A 22,440-nucleotide genomic window follows, 5' to 3' on the forward strand; every position below is an offset into this window, starting at 1 on the left:
ATTGGTTGGTGTTTGATTTTTCCCCTAAATATCCCATGCGAGTAGAACCCTTGCTAACAGATGATGACTTCTGAACCTAAAGTTTGTGCTGGAAGTCAAAATGTTTATACACGGGCAGGATTGTGAACTTGCTGCTGTCCATCCTATCGCCCCTTTTGCTTCTGACATTCATTTTGTTGGGCTGCACTGTTGCTTCGCTGTCAGGGTGGATGGTCACTTATTTTGTTTGGTGTGGTTACTAAACTGTAGAAGTGGTAGTACTTGTAACCTGTTTTTGCTGTTGGAAACTAGCATGCATGCAAAGATGTTTAAAATGCTTATTCATATGGTAAAATCGGCCTGTGCGCAAGGTCCCTGATTTTTAACTCTCTGTATGTAGGCTTTTAATCCAAGCAGGCTATGATGTAAATATTAAAGACTATGATGGCTGGACACCACTGCATGCTGCTGCTCACTGGGGCAAAGAAGAAGCTTGCCGAATTCTTGTGGAAAACTTGTGTGAGATGGAAACAGTCAACAAAGTGGTAGGTGGCAATTTTTTCTTCTAAAGCAAAAAGCCCTATCTGCTTGCGACCTTATTGTAAGCAGCATAGTTTTTTGTTTTGTTTTTTAACTTATCTTAACGTTGTACAGGTCCTGTGTCCCACACTATTTCTGGATTGTTAACATTTGTTTGCGTAGACCATGTCACATGGTTTTCATAAACTATAGACTCCCAAGCAGTCTGCTGACTGATTAACACACACGTTGTGTTTGGTATCACTTTGCCTAGTTAATGGGAGAATATGGGAAGTGGCTTTAAAACAATTACATTGCATAACAATTTGATTTCTACCTCCTTGCATCTTTGTGGGCAAGGCCTGCATTTCTTGAAGTTTCACAATGCATACAGGCTTTCAATGGAAAATGAACAGCGGTTAAATGGAAATTGCAGTTTTGCTGCAGAAACCCTATGGCTGGCACATCCCAACTGAAGCAAATGGTTTAGGTTGAAAAGACCCAGGGTTCCATCAAGGCTTTCTGATTTGCCTAACTTTTTGTTTTCACACAGATTCTCCTCCAGCTCTGTCAGGCCGCTATAGTACGGACGTGTTAACGCATGTCCGTTTTCGATGCCTGCTCTTTGAATGTGTGAACAGCCCCCTCTCCTGTGCACATGATACGGCATTCAAATGAGGGGTCGCCCTAAAAGGCGCTAGGGACAATTGTGCACCCCTAGCGACTCCTTGGCCCAGGAGAGGTGGCTGTCAGTGGGTAAGGAAAACGGACACTCGTTAAACTGAGCATCAATTTTCCTAACCTGATCTGCAGGCACACTACATTTTTTAAATTTCAAAAAAAAAAATGTTTTTTTCAACCTTTTGTTCCTCTGACTTAATATCGGCACTCTAAGTTGTAGGATGTATAGAAAAGCAGTATTTTCTGGTTTTCTTTTTTTTTTTTTTTTTTTTTTTTGCATGCTCAAAAATTAATGCTTGTCCAAGGGCAGGCGTTAATTTCTGAGCATAAAATGTGCTATCGGGTGCACATTTTTTTTATGGCATCTGGGGCGAATGACTAATAGCCTCAACATGCATTTGCATGTAATAAGCGCTATTAGTTTCAGGGGGAGGGGGGGGGGGTTTGGATGCACTGAACCCCTTATTGTATAAGGGATTGTGGAAGTGCGTCCAACCTGGGTTAAACAGTGCGCTCAGCTGAGCACACTTTACTGCAGGGGTTCGGGAACCTTTATGGCTGAGAGAGCCATGAACGCCACATATTTTAAAATGTAATTCCGTGAGAGCCATACAAAACCTACCAAATTAATTTACTACAACCCACCCACCCCCCCCCCCCCCCCCCCCGAAGACCTGCCAAAAGTCCCTGGTGGTCCAGCGGGGGTCCAGGGCTCGCAGACAGATCTTTAATAAAAAAGTAAAAATCTAACAAAAACCCCCACCCTCCTGATGCCCCCCAAGACCTCCAAAATTAATTTACCTACAACCCCCCACCCTCCTGACCCCCCCCCCCCATCAAGTCCTGCCAAAAGTCCCTGGAGGTCCAGCGGGGGTCCAGGAGCGGTCCGGGAGCAATCTCCTGGACTTGGGCTGTCGGCTGCCAGTAGTCAAAATGGCGTCGACGGCCCTTTGCCCTCACTGGGGTCGACCAATGGCGGCGGTAGCCCCTGTGACATAGTGAGGGCAAAGGGCCGTCGACGTCATTTTGACTACTGGCAGCCGACTGCCCAAGTCCAGGAGACCGCTCCTGGACCCCCGCTGGACCTCCAGGAACTTTTGGCAGGTCTTGAGGGGGGGTCAGGAGGAGGGGGTTTGTAGTAAATTAATTTTGGAGGTCTTGGGGGGTGTCAGGAGGGTGGGGGGGGGGGTTAAGATTTTTACTTTTTTTATTAAAGATTTGTCTGCGAGCCAGATGCAGCAATCAAGAGCCACATCTGGCTCACGAGCCATAGGTTCCCTACCCCTGCTTTACTGTATCAGCCTGTCTGTATGTTATTTCTGTCTTGTATTCTGCCACTCTTCAGATAATTTAAATTTGTGACCTGTAAATTTTCTTTCTTTGGATGAAAACCTTCCCCAAAGGGTTTCCCATAGTTATATAGTACCCAGACCAGCACTGATGCCTTTTGAGAAGCCGCACAGGTTTTCAGTGTTTGCTTGTGTATGCTTTTGATTACAGGTCTATTATCTAAATAACTGTTTCAATATTTTTGTGTTCTTTACGAGGAAGTCTCGCTTAGCAGTTGTGTGCTTTCGTAGTTCTACTAAGTTTCATTTTAAAAAGGAGAATGAATTAATATGAAAATAAAGTCCTTGCTATTTAGCTTGCTACATTAGTTTCCTTATTTAATAATTCTCACCATACAACTCAATGGAAGCCTCTCATTTCCTTCAGCATACAGCAGTATCAGTGTCTTTTGCTGCTTATATTTAACTATTAGGGTTTTCCCTCCTTAAACACTTTGTAGTTTTCCTTTCACAAGCCTTATTTTATTTGGTTTTTTTTAGTATGCTTTGAAAGGCATCAGATTGTTCTCTGCTAATGTCAAGGCCCATTTACTGTATTTAATAATCATCCACTGTCCTTCCAGTATACCTCAGTCACGTTCATAAGGGTGAGAGGATAATTTCAGTCCCCATACCCACACAATCTCTTTGGCAGTCTCAGTAGAGACAAAGATGTAAAATTGATAGATTTAGTGCCTACTAGGAACTGGACTGAAACCAGCTCGGATCATATAAGCCATCTTTTAAGACCCTGCTGACCTATCTTGCCATACTTTAAAGTAAGATATCTGGAGGATCCTCTTAGTTTAGGTGTCTTGGAATCACTTGCCACAGGACAAGTAATCTGTTCATGGCCCATGGCAAAACTGTTACTATGGGAGTTTGAACAGAAATTTTGTTAGGATTTTCCTTTAAAGCTGTCTGCTATAAACCTTCTTTTTTTTTTTTTTTTTCTTTTTGCCCAGTAACTCCTCCCCCCCTTTTTTTTTTCTCCCTTTCCAGCTCAGTCAGAACCACTACTGAGATTCTGGCACCATGAGCCTTAATTTACAATTACCTGGGGATTTTCTCCTCTGTTCTAATAGACCCATCCCTCCCATGGTTCCTAGTCTGGTTATTGTAACAATCCCAAGGCCGGGAACCATGCATTGGGACTCTCTGCCTTGTGACTTGGTGCCCCTCTACCATCTCATCCCATCCAGGAGCTGACTGCTGCCTCTGCAGCATCCTCCCCCATTAACCCGGGGTGTGGAAGACCACCTTGAAATGCTTAGTGCATCAAGTAGACTGGAACCCTGCCTCTCAATTTTCAAGAAAAGACTCAAGACTTGGCTGTTCAAACAAGCATTTCCGGACTCCAATTAATTGAACATCTCACCATCAATACATTAACATCAGCTATTTCAATGTTATCTATCTGTAACTATCGTTAGCCATTATTAACCTGTCCTTTCTTTTCCCTCCTCGCCCAGTTCTATCCACCCTTGTTATTTGTAACTGCTTTTTTCCGCACCATAGTTCTAGTTTGAAGTTTATTATGCACTCCTGTTTCTCTGTGAACCAGCGTGATGTGACTGCTGTCTTGAATGCCGGTATATAAAAAACTTAAATATAAAATAAGTACCGCAAAAAGTGGAATATAAATGTAAATAAAAATAAAATGTGGGTATCTAAATGGTTTTGTGTGTCCTGTTGACATTACTAAAATATGGAAGTATAATCTTCTGAAATACCTCATTTTGGTATGAAAATATTCAATCTGGGCTGATCTTATTGCAGTGCTTTCTGGGATTTAAAACTAGTTCACGTGAATACAAATTTTAGAGCTTTTTATTTGGATGAGCTGGCAACAGCTTTAATTGATTTCTCTGCTTACCTATCCTGTGATGAAAAACACATTTCTCGTGAGTCACAACTTTCTGTGTGGAGTGAAATTGGCACATCACTCATTCAGCATTCTACTGTGTATGGAAATTGATTATTCCTAATTCATGGTGTTTCACAACGGCTGGAGTAAGCTTTTTATAATCTAAAGAACTTGGTTTAGTTCTAAGAAGGGCTTAATTTGTAGACAGGAAGTGGAACTGCAGAGGGGTGACATGGGTGGGGCCAGATTTGACCTGTGCAAAGGGGGGCGGAGCCAGGCATGAACTCAACATACACTTGTACATGAATCAAAGCCATGTGACTGCCCTTATCTCAGGGTAAACAGCTCTGCTCCCTCCAAGGGCCGGGTGGCCATAAGGATTCATGCAACTACTGGATCTGTTCTGTCAGATCTGATATACGCTGCTGGTTCTGCTCAGATTTCTCTGGTCCCAGAAAAAAGATGGCAGAACACACAAAAAGGAGTTGAATTAGCATAAGTTTGAAAGTTGTGAACAGTAGTCCAATTCATTAAGACCAGGGTTGAAGCCTGAACAATTGCATTATCGCTCACAACTTCCAAACTTGTGCTAATTCAAACCTTTTTTTTTGTCGTCTTTGCTCTGCAGGGTCTGCTTCAATATCATTCCTTCCCCTTCTGTAATACAAGAGGAGGGGCTGGATTAGAGAGCAGAGTGGCTGTTTTTCTCTGTTTCAGGTTCAGCCCCTCTCTTCTCCCATGCAGGCTGCCTGGAAGGGATGGACTGGAGAAGAATATCCCTGCTGCTCTGCCTCTTAAGCCTTCAAGAAGTGCTGGAATTTACCCCCAAATTAAGCCCTAGTTCTAAGGCTGGGCATGACACTGGCAATGCTAGAAATGGACTGCTTAGACTACACTGAGGGAGAAGGTCATAAGCCATGAATATGTGTCAATCTGAGAGGTTTTTAGTACCTAAGTAACAGCTTCCTTACTGATTTAACAAAATGCAAGAGAAGCATTGTCAAAAGATCTATCTACAAGCCAGTTCTGAGATCTGTATTTTTGATTCTCACAGGACAAGCAGGATGGTAGTCCTCACATATGGGTGACATCATCAGGACGGAGCCCAATCACAGAAAACTTCTATCAAAGTTTCTAGAACTTTGACTGGCCCCTACTGGGCATGCCCAGCATGGCACCAACCCTGCAGCCAGCAGGGGTCCCCCTTCAGTCTTCTTTTTTCCGCGCAGCAGTAGCCTCGCGGTTTAGGAGCTCTGAAGAGATTCCTGACAGGAATTTTCCTCATGGAATTAATTAAACTTAAATTGCCCCACAGGGGTCCCTCCTCTAACTTTTCCCAGGCCGCAGTACTCCAGTAAGTTTTTTGACCATCTTCCTTCGATTACCGTCTAGTTTGGCCCTCGCGGCCTGCTGGCCGTCGACTGTACCACGGCTCAATTTTTTTTCTATGGCGTCAGGGTTTCGTCGGTGCCCGGACTGTACTCGCACCATGTCTATCACAGACCCTCATGAAGTCTGTGTAATGTGTTCAGGCCGTGAGCATGATGTCCTGACTTACACCAAATGTACCCTCATGACACCAAAAGGTTGCAAAGCCAGAATGGAGAAGATGGAACTCCTCTTTCGTGCTCAGACCCAGACGCCATCCATCGCATCGACGTCATCAGAACCGCCATCATCCACCGTCCGGTGACCGTCCACCATCGTCTTCACGGCCATCGATGCCCGCTACTCTCCCTCAGGATCGAGGGGATTGCAGGGAGAAACATCGACATCGTTGGACTCGGACCGTCGAAGGAGCGAAATCATCGACCTCGCCACCGAAGAAGCCCTGTCCAGGAAAGGCACCGACTATTCCTGCGACCAGGTCACCGAGGCCACCCTCACCCGATCGGGGTTTGGGAGTTGCGATTCCACCTGTAAAGGTGGTTCCTCCAACTGTGCCTCTGCCTCCCTCTTCTGTTCCGGAGCCGGGGCTGCTTGCTCCAGGTCTCCGAGAAGAACTGGACCGGCTGGTTCAGGAGGCCATCGACAAGGTGATGCAACGGCTCCAGGTTCCTCAGACACCGGCACCGAGAGTGGAACCGGTCACCGACCAGATTGCAGCAGTGCTGGCACCTCTGCTATCCCAGATGGAGGCGCTCATGGCTGCCCTTCCACCGGTGGTTCCTGGGTCTCCGAAGGCTCTGGTGCCCTCCCCGTTGACAACTTCATCAGGAGGAGAAACACCGTTCCGCATTCCTCCATCCGGGAGTTCTGCCTCGGCCATTGAGGCCAATTCGTCCCTCACCACCGACTCGTCCATCAGTGCCGATACGTCCATTGGAGCAGTCTATGCCAGCACCGATGCCTTCTGCGCCATCTTCGGTGACCCCGGTGATTCCTCTGATTTTTCTCAGAGCCTCGACCAGGGCCTTCAGGTATCCAACCCCCTTCTCGTCCTACAGGTCAGTCTGCTGATCCTTATGACACCTGGGGTGACAATACTTCCACAGACACCGATGACTTACCTTCACCACCACCTCCTACTGAAAGTAGAAAGCGTTCTCCTCCAGAGGACCTTTCTTTCATTAATTTAGTGAAGGAAATGTCTGAGTTGGTCCCTTTTCAACTTCAGACGGAACAGGATGATAGGCACCAGATGATGGAGTTGCTCCAATTCCTGGATGCCCCCAAAATGATCACTTCTATTCCCATTCATCAAATTCTTCTTGACCTCCTCAAAAAGAAGTGGGAGAACCCTGGATCCATTGCTCCAGTACACAGAAAGGCTGACACTACCTATTTAGTGCAGTCAGCCCCTGGCTTTCAAAAATCTCAGCTCGATCACCACTCAGTTGTGTTAGTCGGCTCAAAAGAAGGCAAAAAGGTCGAAGCCTCACTCATCTACCCCACCTGTTAAGGAACACAAGTTCCTAGACAATATTGGTCGACGAGTGTTCCAAGGGGCCATGCTCATCTCCCAAATTGCGGCTTACCAACTTTATATGACCCAATATAATGGGTCATCTTCAAGCAGATACAGGACTTCTCTGAAACCCTGCCTGAACAATTCCAAGACCAGCTTCAGACCCTTGTAAACAAGGGTTTTGAGGCAAGAAAACATGAGATTAGGACATCTTATGATATCTTAGACACCTCTACTAGAGTGTCTGTAGCTGCTATTTCGGCAAGACTATGGGCCTGGCTCAAATCTTCTGACCTTCGCCCAGAAGTACAAGACCGGCTATCTGACCTACCATATGTAGGAGCCAATCTGTTCGGTGAACAGATCCAGCGAATGGTGGCTGAATTAAAGGACCATCATAAGACCCTTAAACAGCTTTCATCAATACCTTCCGACTTCTCCTTAAGACAGCCCTTCAGGAAGGACTCTAAGAAGTCGTTCTACCTATCCTCCTCCAGCAAGGTCCTGAACTACGAGACCTTATCAAAAGCCTCAGCCTCGCCAAGCCCAAAAGCAAAAATCACAAGCAGCTCCCCAGCCGGGACCTGCTTCAGGTTTTTGACTTCCACTTGGAGAGCAGCAGCCTTATTCCTCTGCCAAGCATACCAGTAGGAGGTCTATTATGCCATTTTCACAACATATGTGGCATTCAATCACAACCGACCACTGGGTGCTAGCAATCATTGCTCAGGGTTACCACCTGAACTTTCTCGCTCAGCCACCGGACTCACCACCTCTGCGGATGTGGGAGACATCCAACCACTCTATCCTTCTGGATCAGGTGGTTTCCCTCCTTCTCCAGTTAAAAGCAATAGAACCAGTCCCACTCTCACAGCAAGGCCTAGGGTTCTATTCCCGGTACTTTCTGATCCCCAAAAAATCCGGGGGAGTTCGTCCAATTCTGGACCTACGTGCTCTCAAGTACCTCCAGCGAGAAAAGTTCAAGATGGTTACCTTGGGGTCCCTTCTACCTCTTCTACAAAGAGGAGACTGGCTCTGCTCTCTGGACCTCCAGGATGCATACACACACATTGAGATAACTCCAGCTCATCACAAGTACCTCAGGTTTTTAGTAGGCCCAAAGCACTATCAATACTGAGTGCTTCCGTTCGGCCTAGCATCGGCACCACGAGTCTTTACCAAATGTCTCGTAGTTGTCGCAGCTTTCCTCAGGAAAGGTGTTCACATCTATCCCTATCTGGACGACTGGTTAATCAGGGCTCCAACCCAGCAAGCCACTCGGTCGTCCCTCGATTTGACCCTACACACTCTAATCTCTCTAGGATTTCTATTCAATTACGGAAAATCCTTATTTAGTCCCATCTCAAACCTTGTCGTTCATTGGGGCAGACTTGGACACCTTGCAGGCAAAAGCCTTTCTACCTCAACGAGCACTAACCCTCGTGTCTCTCACTCACCAGTTGCAGTCTCAGCATACAGCAACAGCTCGCCAATTCCTCGTCCTTCTAGGACACATGGCATCCTCAGTCCATGTTACACCAATGGCCCGCCTGGCCATGAGGCTCATGGATTGGACTCTGAGGTCACAATGGATTCAAGCTGTTCAGCCTCTGTCAACCATTGTCCACATCACCGACTCACTCAGTCTATCTCTCACCTGGTGGAAAGATCAGAACAATCTCCTCCAGGGACTGCCCTTTCAAGTGCCAGATCCTCAACTCATTCTCACCACCACTTCCAACCTCTAGTGGGGAGCCCACGTGAACAATCTACAGATACAAGGGTCTTGGTCTCCAGGGGAAGCCAAACATCAAATAAACTTCCTAGAACTTCAAGCAATGCGATATGCTCTCAGGACTTTTCAGGAACGCCTATCAAATCACGTCATCCTGATTCAGAGGGACAACCAGGTGGCCATGTGGTACATCAACAAGCAGGGAGGCACAGGCTCCTTCCTTCTGTCAGGAAGCTGCGTAGATTTGGGTGGAAGTGCTCTCCCACTCGATGTACCTCAGGGCCACCTACATATCGGGAGTGGACAATGTCTTGGCAGACAAACTGAGTCGCGTCTTCCAACCACGCGAGTGGTCTCTCAACCCCTCGGTAGCGACCTCAATCTTCCGACAATGGGGATACTCCCAGCAGACCTCTTTGCGCCCCCTCAGAACCACAAAGTGGACAACTACTGCTCTCTCATTTGGAGCGAGCACTCTCCGCCCAGAGATGCATTCTCCCTCTCGTGGGCAACCGGTCTGCTCTATGCATTCCCTCCACTCCCTCTTCTATCAAAGACTCTCATGAAGCTACGTCATGACAAGGGAACAATGATCCTGATAGCACCTCACTGGCCACGCCAAGTGTGGTTTCCAATCCTACAGGATCTCTCCATCTGCAGGCACATTCCTTTGGGAACGGACCCGCATCTCATCACTCAAAACAATGGATGTCTACGCTATCCCAATCTTCAGGCCTTGTCTCTGACGGCATGGATGTTGAAAGGTTAATCCTTCAACCGCTTAACCTTTCAGATTTGGTTTCTCGTGTCCTGATTGCTTCACGGAAGCCTTCCACGAGAAAATCTTATTCCTATAAATGGAAAAGGTATGCAACATGGTGCACCTCACAGTTCCTTGATCCCTTTTCCTGTCCAATCCCAAGGTTTTTGGACTATCTCTGGCATTTGTCAGAATTAGGTCTAAAGACCTCTTCCATCAGAATGCATGTCAGTGCGGTAGCCACCTTCCATACAGGTGTCGGATGTTCCTATATTGGTACAACCCCTCGTAACACGCTTTTTGAAGGGCTTGCTCCATATCAAGCCACCCTTATGTCCTCCGGCCCCTTCTTGGGACCTTAATCTGGTTCTCGGTCGGCTCATGAAACCACCATTCGAGCCTCTTCACTCCTATGACCTAAAATATCTCACGTGGAAAGTGATTTTCCTTTTGGCTATCACTTCTGCTCGCAGGGTTAGTGAGTTACAGGCCCTAGTTAACTATCCGCCTTACACTAAACTCCTGCAGGACCGGGCGGTACTCCGCACTCACCCTAAGTTTTTACCTAAGGTAGTTTCGGAGTTTCACATTAATCAATCCATCATACTACCTACCTTCTTTCCCAGGCCCCATTCCAATCCAGGGGAACAGGCTCTGCATACCTTTGACTGTAAACGGGCTCTAGCGTTCTACCTAGACCGTACAGCTGCCCACAGGAAGAGCACTCAGTTATTCGTCTCTTTCCATACCAACAAATTAGGGCAACCGGTGGGTAAGCAGACTCTCTCCTCCTGGTTGGCGGACTGCATATCTTTTTGCTATCAACAAGCAGGCATTCCTTTTCAAGACTGTGTTAAAGCACACTCTGTGAGGGCCATGGTGACTTCAGTAGCACACCTACGATCGGTGCCACTTCCTGACATTTGCAGGGCTGCCACCTGGAGTTCTCTCCACACTTTCGCAGCCCACTATTGCTTGGACAAAGCCGGAAGACAAGATTTCATCTTCGGCCAGTCTGTCCTGTGTAACTTATTTCCAACGTGACATACCTACACCCTTCCGCCTGCCCGGTGGGTTCAGGATGCCCTCTACCAAATTCTACCCCAGTTGTTGTGCCTGTTGCACGCCGTTGGGTACATTTGGTGCATGTTTGGACATCATCAGCTCGGTACTCACCCATATGTGAGGACTACCATCCTGCTTGTCCTGTGAGAAAGCAAATGTTTCTTACCTGTAACAGGTGTTCTCACAGGACAGCAGGATGTTAGTCCTCACGAAACCCACCCGCCACCCAGCAGTGTTGGGTTCGTAACGTTTTGTTTTATTTTTTCAGCACTGCCTGTAGCTATCAAATAAGACTGAAGGGACCTCTGCTTGCTGCAGGGTTGGTGTCATGCTGGGCATGCCCAGTAGGGGCCAGTCAAAGTTCTAGAAACTGATAGAAGTTTTCCATGATTGGGCTCCATCCTGATGATGTCACCCATATGTGAGGACTAACATCCTGCTGTCCTGTGAGAATACCTGTTACAGGTAAGCAACATTTGCTTTACCAGTACTTTATTCAGCACAATAAGTTGGGGGTCACACAGTTTGCCTTTTTTGTGTTGCTCTAAATTGTGTGTGCAGAGCTACATGAACACTGCTTTTCTGGTTTCCCTGAATAAGTTACAGCTTGGATGCATTCATCCATACATCTGATTCCTCACTGCCAAAGTGTGTGCTATGGTTTGGATGCTCTCATCATAAATAAACTTTTTTTCTCTTCCAAGGGTCAGACAGCTTTTGATGTAGCAGATGAAGATATTCTGGGTTATCTCGAAGAATTACAAAAAAAGCAGACTTTAGTAAGTACATGCACGTTGTATATAAACTGAATTTATAAATATATGTGCACTGCAAGTTAGCGTTCAAAAATGCATGTGTATACACACCAACTTTACGTGAAATCATGCACTGCCTATTTTTAAAATATTGAGTCTGATCGGTCCTGTTTCATATGTAGCTAATCACCTTGGCCTTTGTCTTAGCTTCTCAGTGAAAAACGGGAAAAGAAATCACCACTAATTGAATCTACAACTACTCTGGAAAATAATCAATCACTAAAACCATTAAAAAAGTGAGTAGGATATCACCTGCAATGTGAATTTGGTTATTGATGTAATGAGTGAATATTTATTTAATGTATCAAAAACAGATCCACGCCTCTCAAAATGAAACACAAATCACGCAAAATAAAATTTTTGTAGCGTTTGTAAATTTGAGGTTTGCGGTACATGGTTTGAATCCATGGTGTAGATGCAGCTAATACTGCTTGAGGCCCATTGTGGGCAGGAGACAGTGGATTAAATTTAGTACACTGGTTTTTCTGATACCGGTCTCTTCATTTAGTCTCTTTCATATTTTTTCTGAAAAATTTCTTATTGTATTTTGTATTCCCTCTTATGTGATTTGTATTTATACATTTTATGTACCATTCCATGTATAGATCAAAACAGCTTACAAACAGGTCTATCCAGTACAGAGCGGTAGGAAGAGCTGCGTTAGTGCCTGCGGCACCCGCGGTTGCCGCACGCATAGTGCAGCACACCTACCGCTCGATCCTGAACACTAATTTTATGTAAGTGTAAACCGCGTCTAAGAAGGGCCCGTGAAGCCTTAGGCCCGCGCAACCCATTTTACTGGATAGAGCACCTATACAGTATCCTGGGTGCGCGGGCCTAACGCTTCACGCCACGCTGGTATCTGTCATTTCAAATGTCATTTGAAATGACAGATACCAGGAAGTTGGGACTGCCAATCCCCCCTCCCCTCCTCCCGAAGCAGGGCGCGAAAAGCAGCCTTGCTCCGGGAGGAGGGGAGAACTGACAGCGGTGAAGCGCAAAAAACCAAAAGCAAAAAGTAAGTCGCTTCGCTTCTTCCCTCCTCCCGGAGCAAGGCTGCTTTTCGCGCCCTGCTCCGGGAGGAGGGGAGAAGCGGCGAAGCAACTTACTTTTGCATCCCCGATCGGACTTACTTTCGGCTCGATACAGTAAGGCCGCGGTAAAAACAGTGCGGCAGTGTCAGGCGCACCCTTCCTCCCCGCATGCACAGTTCTCTTCACTAACTCCCCGATACTCTCCTCTAATCGCATGCAAATGCATGCCGCGGCTGTGAAGCGTTAGGGAAGGGTTATGCCCGCGCAACCCATTTTACTGTATAGGCGCTGTAACAGCGCCTATACAGTAACCTGGGTGCGCTGGTGCCTGTCATTTGAAATGACAGGCACCAGAAAGTGTAAAAAGTGTAAAAAAAAACCTGTTATATAAAAAAATAAAACAATTTTAAATACCTGTCGGAGGGCCGTGGGTCCAGGCGGCCGGTGGGCGGCGGGCAGCCATCAGCGGCATCCGGTAGTCCCTTCTCCCTTCCTCCCTCCCTCCCCTGCCTGGATGAGCACCAAAATCGCACGGGCGGGTCGGCAGGGGGGGGGGGGGGGCGGCAGCAGGATCCGGGAGCGGCGGGTAGGCAGCAGCGGGGTCTGGGGGGCAGCGGCAGCAGGATCCAGGGGCGGAAGTGGCAGCGAGATCCGGGGGGCGAGTAGCGGCAGCGTGTTCGATCGGGCAGGTAGGTGGGAAAAAAAGATGGCCGCCTGCACGGGGGAAAGCTGCAATTGGCCGCTGAAGACGTGATGTCACACCCCGTGACGCCAAACGTCGTGACGTCACGTCTTCAGCGGCCAATTGCACGATTTTCCCGTGCAGGCGGCCATCTTTATTTTGCCACCTACCTGCCTGCCCGATCGAACACGCTGCCGCTACTCGCCCTCCGGATCTCGCTGCCGCCCCTGGATCCTGCTGCCGCTGCCCCCCCGGACCCCGCTGCTGCCTACCCGCCGCTCCCGGATCCTGCTGCGGCCCCCCCCCGCTGCCGACCCGCCCGTGCGATTTTGGCGCTCATCCAGGCAGGGGAGGAAGGGAGAAGGGACTACCGGATGCCGCTGATGGCTGCCCACCGGCCACCTGGACCCACGGCCCTCCGACAGGTATTTAAAATTGTTTTATTTTTTTATATAACACACAGGTTTTTTGTTTTTTACACTTTTTACACTTACCGTAGCAGGCCCGAGCCTTGCTACTTTTTCGTTTGTTTTTTTTTTGCTTCGGGAGGAGGGGACCAGACGGGGCTGCAGGAGACCGGACGGGACCAGGGCGGGTAAGCAATGTTTTTACACTACACTACACTAACTCTTACTAGGGGGAGGCGGTAAACTAGCAGGTTAAGGCCGTGGCAGAACAGCGGGTTACGGAGGAGATAATATCAGCGCCCGTTACAGTATCGCAGGGGAATAGCTAATTCCTTCATTATACAGCTTTTTCGTTCATTTACATGCTGGGTGTGGAAAGGGTTTAGGAAAGGGTTTAGGAAGCGCTAAGGACGCGTGAAACTGGAGACTGTATCGCTGGATGGCCTTACTCGTCTGTATTGTGCCCTCCCAGCACGTTACAGACCGGGAATCTTTAACTCAATGTTACTGTATCGACCTGTTTTTTTGCAGCCGTCCGGCCATCTGAAGAAGGTATCGTGGCTCCCCTGCCTCCCGGGGGAAGATGGATGCCAGCACGGGGGAAAGCGGCCCCTGTGCATTCAATTGGCTGCTCAAGACGTGATGTCACATGCAGTGACGCCAAACGTCGTGACGTCACGTCTTCAGCAGCCAATTGAATGCACAGGGGCCGCTTTCCCCCGTGCTGGCATCCATCTTCCCCGGGGAGGGGAAGATACCTTCTTCAGATGGACCGGACGGCTGCAAAAAAATGTAAGTTTAGGCAGGAGAAGTCCGATCGGGGATGCAAAAGTAAGTTGCTTCGCCGCTTCTCCCCTCCTCCCGGAGCAGGGCGCAAAAAGCAGCCTTGCTCCGGGAGGAGGGAAGAAGCGAAGCGACTTACTTTTTGCTTTTGGTTTTTTTCGCTTTTTTTTTGTGCTTCGCCGCTGTCAGTTCTTCCCTCCTCCCGGAGCAAGGCTGCTTTTCGTGCCCTGCTCCGGGAGGAGGGGAGAAGTGACAGCGGCGAAGCGACTTACTTTTTGCTTTTGGTTTTTTCGCTTTTTTTTGCTTCGGGAGGAGGGAGAGGACTGGGGCTGCCCCGGAGACCGGCACCCATGATCGCGGCCGGGGCAGGTGAGCGGGGGCTGGGGGAAAGCTTGCCACCTACCCTTACCCCTGCCTCTACCGTAGGGTCAGGGTAGGCGGTAAGTTAGCAGGTTAAACGCGCGACAAAACGGCAGGGAAAGATAGCGATAGTCGGGGCGCGGGTTACGGGATGCTAGGGAATAGCTAATTCGCTCGTTTGCATGCAATATCCATGCCGCATGCGGAAGGGGTTGGCCGGGGATTTTAGGACGCGGTAGGAGCAGGAAGGGATAACGCGGCCGGAAAGTGAGTAAAACGCGGCTTAGGAGCAGGGTAAATGCGGCCGCACTTTACAGGATAGACCTAATTGTGATATTCATATTTAACTCAACAAACCATGATTGGTTACCGATGTGGCATTCATAGACAGGCATTATTATTAGGTGAAATTTTCTATTACATATTAATTATAAATCTAGTACTTAAGACAGTCTTGAAAATTAAAACAAAATGATAGTTTTCACATCTTAGTCAGTGGGTTGTTTTGAGAATCTTATGTTCTCTACTTTGATTTATTCTTCATGATTCGATTATCTTTTGTCCTTGTCTTTGTAGCTCTGTATATTCTGATGTTTTTGTTAATTTATATACGTTTTTGAATAGCTATGTTCTTAGCTCAGGTTTAAATCTCTATCTGGTAAAATACCTCAGGCAGAGAATTCCAGAACTTTGGACCTGCTATGGAAAACACATAATCGCTTATTTGCATGAGATGTGTGCTCTGTATTGTGGGAATAGTCAATAGTCCTTTATTTTGCGATCTTAGTGTTTGTGGATTGTATGGTGTTAGTGTCACTCCTAACAAGCTGGCGGTGTCGGAATGAATGATGAATATTATCATTACTGCCTTATAGTAGATTCTGGATTGTACTGGTATCCAATGCAATGACATCGTGAGGATGTAATGTGATCATATTTCCTAGATCCAATTAAGTCTTGCTGTGGCATTTTGTAATAGTTGTACTGGTTTTAAGTGACATGCTGGAACATCTAGCAGTAAGGAGTTACAATAGTCTAGGTTTGAGAAGATTAGAGCTTGCAATACAGTATGGAAGTCCTCAAAAGTTAATGGTTTCCATCAATGTAGTATATGTAACTTGGTGTAACCTGTCTTGATTTACTGATGTGCATTTTCATTGAAAGATTTTCATCTAGCTGTATACCTAAATCTCATACTTGATTTGAGGGATTAATTTGAAAATTACCCAGGTTTAGGGCAGGTGGTCTAACTATCAATCAGTTTCTACTCATCCAAATGATTTCAGACTTTTTAGGGTTTAACGTTAATTTAAGTTGCGAAAGTTCTTGTATTGTTTTCATATAGTTAGAAAGTATCAAAGCTGTATTTTCAAATGATCACCAGTTGAGTGGGATATACCACTGTATATCAACATACAAGAAGAAAGTAATTCCTAGATTTGTCAATAACTTACACAGTGGGAACACGTAAATATTGAATAGTGTTGCTGAGAGGGCTGATCCTTGAGGGACACCTGTACTACACTGGAAAGTATCAGATATATGGTTGCCCAGTTTGACTTGAAATGTTCTGTTAGAAATGAAGACAACCATCTGAGAACACTGCCGTCAATCCCAGTGTTTCTCATGTGATGGCATAACAGATTATAGTCCAGTGTCACAGATGAACACTGACAACAAGACAAGATTCATCTGTCAAGCCATTGTAAAACAGTCCATTCATGAGGAGTAATGTCTCAGCTGAGTGATGTTTCCTAAATCCAAATTAATTTAGGAAGAGAGTGAGACTATTTTGATCTTCCATGTGATTTACAAACTGTGATAACACTGCTTTCTCAAGAACTTTTGTGAGGAAAAGACAAGTTGGATATTGGACGATAGTTGTCTCAATCATCAGTTCTAACATTCTTATGTTTCAGGATCAGCTTTATCACAGCTTGTTTTAACCCATTTGGAACAGTCCTTCTGAGAGAGACAGGTTAATGTTGTGATTGTCTTGAGTGATGACCTCATGTACTTGTTTCAAGGAACTGGCTGGAATTGGGTCACGTGGGTGATTCAGGTTTAATTCTAGCAATGATTTGACTAATTTCCAGTTTCAATACTCTGTCGAATGTGGACCACTTAACCATGCCATTTGAATCTTCAGGTGCTTTTGTTGGAGAACAGTTAGGGAACTGTGCTTTCAACTTATTGATTTTGTCTAAGAATGCGGTGGCATATTCATTGCAAGCAGCCTTTGTGAAATTGTAGTTTCTCGATTATGGAAGATGTTGGGTCTTTAAATGATTAACAACCTCAAAGAGTAGTTTAAAATTAAATATAACCCTGTGAATCTGCTTAGCATAGTAATCTATTTTTTTTTTTTTTTTGCTTTATTGGTTATTGTATGGTATTTTGTTAGGAAAGATTTGTTTTCTCCTAGGGTAAGCAGGATGGTAGTCCTCAGATGGAGCCCAGCATGGAAAACTTGTCAGTTTCTAGAAACTTTGACTGGCAGACTGAGCATGCCCAGCCTGCTGCTATCCGTGTGTCCATGCGAGGTCCCCCTTCAGTCTCTTCTTTTCCGTGGTGCAGTAGCCTTACATTTGTGGATCTCCAAACCCTTGAAAGCGTCTTCGCATTTTTTCAGGATTTTTTTTCTTTTCTGCGTCAGGTTCCCCTTCGCGGTCTGCTCCTCCAGTAAGTGCCCTTGGCTTTTACCATTGCTATTCGCGGTCGATTCCCACTTCTGGGTCCCCATCGACCGTGTGCCGGCCTTTCGACGGCATGCCTGTGGACCATGGTATCACAGATCCGCCCGAGGTCTGTATCCGCTGCTTGGGGGCCTTGCATAACGTCCAATGGTGTTTGTGTGATCAAATGACCCCCAAAGGGCGTTGTGCTCACTTGGATAAAATGGAGAAGCTTTTTGGCTCCCCAAAAACCTCTGCTTCGGCATCGGTGTCCTCCACACCAAAGGACCGCAGGGAATAGTCTCCATCCCTTCCCCAGGCGGTTCCGCTCTCCAATACATCTAAGGATGGTGGAGAGGGAGATCGCTCCTCGGGGCTCTCTCCCCTCCCCAACCTTGGGGTCGTCATCACCCTAAGTGCCGGGGAAAGACTGGGCTGAGCACTGGAAACCCAGGAAGCATGGACACCGGTCACCATCCTGACACTGTTCCGGAGCGGCATTGGAGGCTGCCGAGCCACCATCGAAGAGGCACCAGCCACCAGAGGCTCCATCCTCCGGTGTCCCTGGAAGCCCGAGGCGTTCCCCACCGGCACGGTGCTGGGAGCCATGCCCCCTCTGGTTCCCTCAGAGAGTGTGCTGGCAACGCCTTGTCCCCTCCTTCAGTTCTTACTTCACCAGACTTCCAGGAGAAGCTGGACTGCAGGGTGCAGTCGGTGGTGCTCAAAGTGCTTCAGAGCGTCTAGGTACCAGCCCCCAATATTTTGCATCCCTGCTGGAGTGTCTGGGCATCCTTCTTGGCACCCTACCAAACCATCCGGTGCCTGAGAGGCCCTCGATGCCTCCTCTGCCATCGATGCCTTCCACCAGAGTGATCCCGATTCCCAGGTCCTCCGAGGAAGATGAGACCACGGGGACTGCACGCCGAAGTCCACGGTTCCCTCCGGCATACCACGGCCGATGCCCAAGGGCCCATCAATGCTGTATGTGCCTTTGGGGCCTGGGCCTGGTGCCCCTCTTGGTCCCCACTTCTAGCGTCCGGGCCCCTATGGACCCGTAGGGTGATGACTCCAACCACCCCCCCCCCTCTCAGAGCCTTCCCCTCCAGAGGGCTGGTGGTGTTCCCTGCCCAAGGACCTGTTGTTCGCCAGCTTTGTGTAAGGGCCATGGCCGATGCTATCCCCTTCCAGCTCCTGTCAGTGGAGGACTCCCTTTATAAGATGCTGGAGGTCCTCTAGATCGACTCTCCAAAAGAGGTCGTGGCTGTGCCAGTCCATGACATCTTTAAGGAGCTCCTCCTCCATATGTAGGAACACCCGATGTCTGTGGCCCCGGTGAACAGGAAAGCTGATGCAACCTATCTGGTTCAACAGGCAGTGGGCTTTGAACGGTGGCACTTACCCCACCAGTCTGTGGTGGTGGAGTCCGCATTCAGAAAGACCAGATGCTCCCAGACACATACTTTTGCCCCCCCACCCCGGGCGCAAACACAGGGAGCTCTATGACATTGGGAGAAAAATGTTCCAAGGGGCTATGCTTGTGGCCCATATTACAGCCTACCAGCTGTACATGACCCAATATGACTGCAACCTGTGGAAGCAGGTCCAGGAGCTTGCGGAGAGCCTCCCCCAGCAACAGCAGGAGTCCCTTGCAGCCATTGCCATGCTGGGCCTTGAGGTAGGTAGACATGAGGTCAGATTGACCTACGACGTCTTTGAAACCACAGCCTGCCCTGCCACCGATGGCTTGGCTTAGAGCCTCCGACCTCTGACTGGAGGTGCAGACAGTGGACCTCCCCTGCACTGGAGAGAACCTGTTTGGGGACAAGGTGAAGGTCATGGCCCAATTGAAGGCTCAGCATGATACCCTTCTGCAACTCTCCGCCAGGCCCTTTGAAGCCTCTTCTGCCACCAGGAAGTCTTCTAGGCCAGGCTCTCGCAAGCCCTTGTACTGGCCAAGGAAATATTTCCATCCAGCTGCCCATATTCAACAGCTCGGTCCAGTCCCAGAGGCTGTGGCCGACAGCAGCGGATACTGAGGGCCCAACCAGCCCCAACCAGCCAGCCTATTCAGTCACCTCTCCCCACAATCACAAAATGAGCATTTTCTGCTCCCTGATTCTGGGGCAGGACCGTCCGGCCTGTGACTCATTCTCTCTCCCCACTTGGGACAAGGTCTCATGTATGTGAACCGCCCAATTCCACTTCTCTTGAGGACTCTGAAGCTGTGAGAGGATGGGGGGGACCATGATCCTGGTGGCACCTTCCTGGCCAAGGCAGCTGTGGTTCCCTCTTCTCCAGGACCTGTCTGTGACAGCACCAGTAATGCTGGGGACGGCTCCCAACCTCCTATTGCAGAACTCTGGCACTCTGCGCCACCTGAACCTCCGGGCCCTGGCTCTCACGGCGTGCCTATTGAGCGCATGATCCTCCAGCCATTTGCTGCTCTCGGATGGGGTGTCCAGAGTCTTGTTTGAATCCAGGAAACCTTCCACTCGCAGATCCTACAGCTCCAAGTGGAAGCATTTCTCTGCCTGGTGTAAGGGCCAGGGACTGGACCCTTTCTCCTGCCCGCTCCCCCGCCTGCTGGATTATCTGTGGCACCTGTCAGTCTGACCTCCAGACCAGCTCAGAGTACACCTCAGCGCCTACCACCAGGGTGTAGCTGGGGCATCCATCTGTCAGCCGCTGGTCAGGCGTTTCATGCGGGGTCTAGTTCAACATAAGCCCCTGCTTCGCCCGCCGGCAACCCCCATTGAATCTCAACGTTGTCCTAGTGAGACTTATGGGACATCGATTTGAGCCTCTTAAATCCAGTGACCTGAAGTTCCTCACCTGAAAGGTTTATGTTCCAGGTGGTGATTTCTTCCACTCGCAGGGTCACTGAGATCCAAGCCCTGGATACATATGCTCCTTACATGAAGTTCTTCCATGATCGTGTAGTGTTGTGCACGCATCCAAAATTTCTGCCAAAGGTGGTAACTGTGTTTCACATCAACCAGACAATTGTCCTTCCCATGTTCTTCCCGCGGCCTCATTCCAACCCGGGGGAACATGCTCTTCACATCCTGAGCTGCAAACGGGCGCTTGCTTTCTACTTGGATCATACAGCGAGGCACAGACAGTCCACCCAGCTCTTTGTGTCCTTTGACACCAACAGGCTGGGAGCAGCAGTGGGAAAGCAGACAGTTTTCTTCTGCTACGAGCAGGCAGGCCTCCGGCTGGCCGGCAGGGTGAAGGCTCATTCTGTGGAGCTATGATGTCGTCAGTGGCCCATCTATGTGCGGTCCCTATCGCCGAAATCTGAAGAGTCGTGACCTGGAGTTCATGCCACACCTTTGTGGCTCACTACTGTCTCAACAGGATAGTCGCCAGGACAGTGCTTTTGGCCAGTCTGTCCTCCACAACTTGTTACAGTCCTGAACCCAACTCTTCTCATCGTGCTCTCTGTGGGGCCAGACTGCCCCTGCTTCCCACAACGCTGCAGTTGTGTTGTGCCCATTGGCACCTTGTTCATCTACTTTGGGTCCCTATGTTCACAGGAGGCAATCTGGAGCTCTGTAATCACCCATGTGAGGACTACCATCCTGCTTGTCCTAGGAGAAAGCAGAGTTGCTTACCTGTAACAGGTGTTCTCCTAGGACAGCAGGATATTAGTGCTCAGGAATACCACCCACCTCCCCACGATGTTGGGTTCACCGTCATTTTGTTTTATATTTTGCTATCTTACTGGCATGCTCAGTCTGCCAGTCAGTTTCTAGAAACTTTGACAAATGTTTTCTGTGCTGGGCTCGGATTGGATTGTCACCCACATGTGCGGATTGTCACCCACATGTGCGGATTGTCACCCACATGTGCGGATTGTCACCATCCTGCTATCCCAGGAGAACACCTGTTACATATAAGCAACTCTGCTTTCCTAGGGGTCAGCTGATGGGCATTTCTGCCATTGTTTCTCTAATTTTTTAAGGATCTGTTTAGTGCTTCTTAATTCATCATTGTATCAGGATTTCTTATGTTTGGAATTATTCCTTTCTTTAATAGTTTTCATCTGGACAGGACTAAGGTTTTCAACTGTCATTGACAATTTTATCCCAGGAATCAAAAGCCAATGTAGAATTGGTTTGATTCAGTTTATGGAGCTTATTTTCTATTGCTTCAGCAAGTATTTCCATCTCTATCTTTTTCCTGAAAGTAAAAGTAAGTTTATTATCTATACTATTATGGATTTTGTTGGTTAAGGCTGTTTCTGCCTGCCTTAATTGGTGATCAGACCAGGGCAATATCATGTGCAAAGTATTGATTAGGCAATTATTGGAATTCGCAAATTTTAGGTCTGGAGTGTGACCTGCTTTGAGTGGCTTTCGAGACAAATTGACCATCCTAGGATTTCCATTGCTTCTAAAAACATCTTACAGGCTAAGGTTCTTGGTGTCTTGTCTACATTTACTTTAAGTTTGGTTACTTTAAGTTTGCTTTTACGATTCTTGTTCTATGTAAAGCCCACAGGCAAGTTTTTCTGTTCACTGTAAACCGGTTTGATTTGTATCTAATGCAAGAAGATCGGTATATAAAAGCTAAAAATAAATAAATACATGTTCTACAATTAATGTAGATTCTGGCGATGGAAACACCTTGGTGAATAATTCAATCAGTGGTGAGCAATCATTTAGTGCTATGTCTGGAGAATAGTAGACCAATCCTATGTTTAGTTGTGGTGACTTTAGAATTGCCACCACATAGGGAGGATTAATCTCTACTTTGTACGGTTCTCTTTTGCTAATTATTAAGCCCCACCTCCTCATTTTCCTCTAGGAAAGCAAAATACATCATAGATAGTATGGT

The 22,440-nt window shown here is 47.7% G+C and overlaps 1 protein-coding gene across 5 annotated transcripts in view; it reads left to right on the plus strand.

Moving 5' to 3' along the window:
- The window catches only part of PPP1R12A (protein phosphatase 1 regulatory subunit 12A), a 306,305-nt gene that overhangs the window by 145,447 nt on the left and 138,418 nt on the right, over positions 1–22,440 (plus strand). For all 5 annotated transcript variants that reach the window (XM_029597125.1, XM_029597123.1, XM_029597121.1 and 2 more), the window contains exons 5-7: positions 380–524; positions 11,547–11,621; positions 11,805–11,893. In XM_029597125.1, the coding sequence (XP_029452985.1) occupies positions 380–524; positions 11,547–11,621; positions 11,805–11,893 (309 nt within the window). The remainder of the gene's footprint in view (positions 1–379; positions 525–11,546; positions 11,622–11,804; positions 11,894–22,440) is intronic.

This window comes from Rhinatrema bivittatum, chromosome 4 (genome assembly GCF_901001135.1).
Source record: "Rhinatrema bivittatum chromosome 4, aRhiBiv1.1, whole genome shotgun sequence".
Taxonomy (NCBI): Eukaryota; Metazoa; Chordata; class Amphibia; order Gymnophiona; family Rhinatrematidae; genus Rhinatrema; species Rhinatrema bivittatum.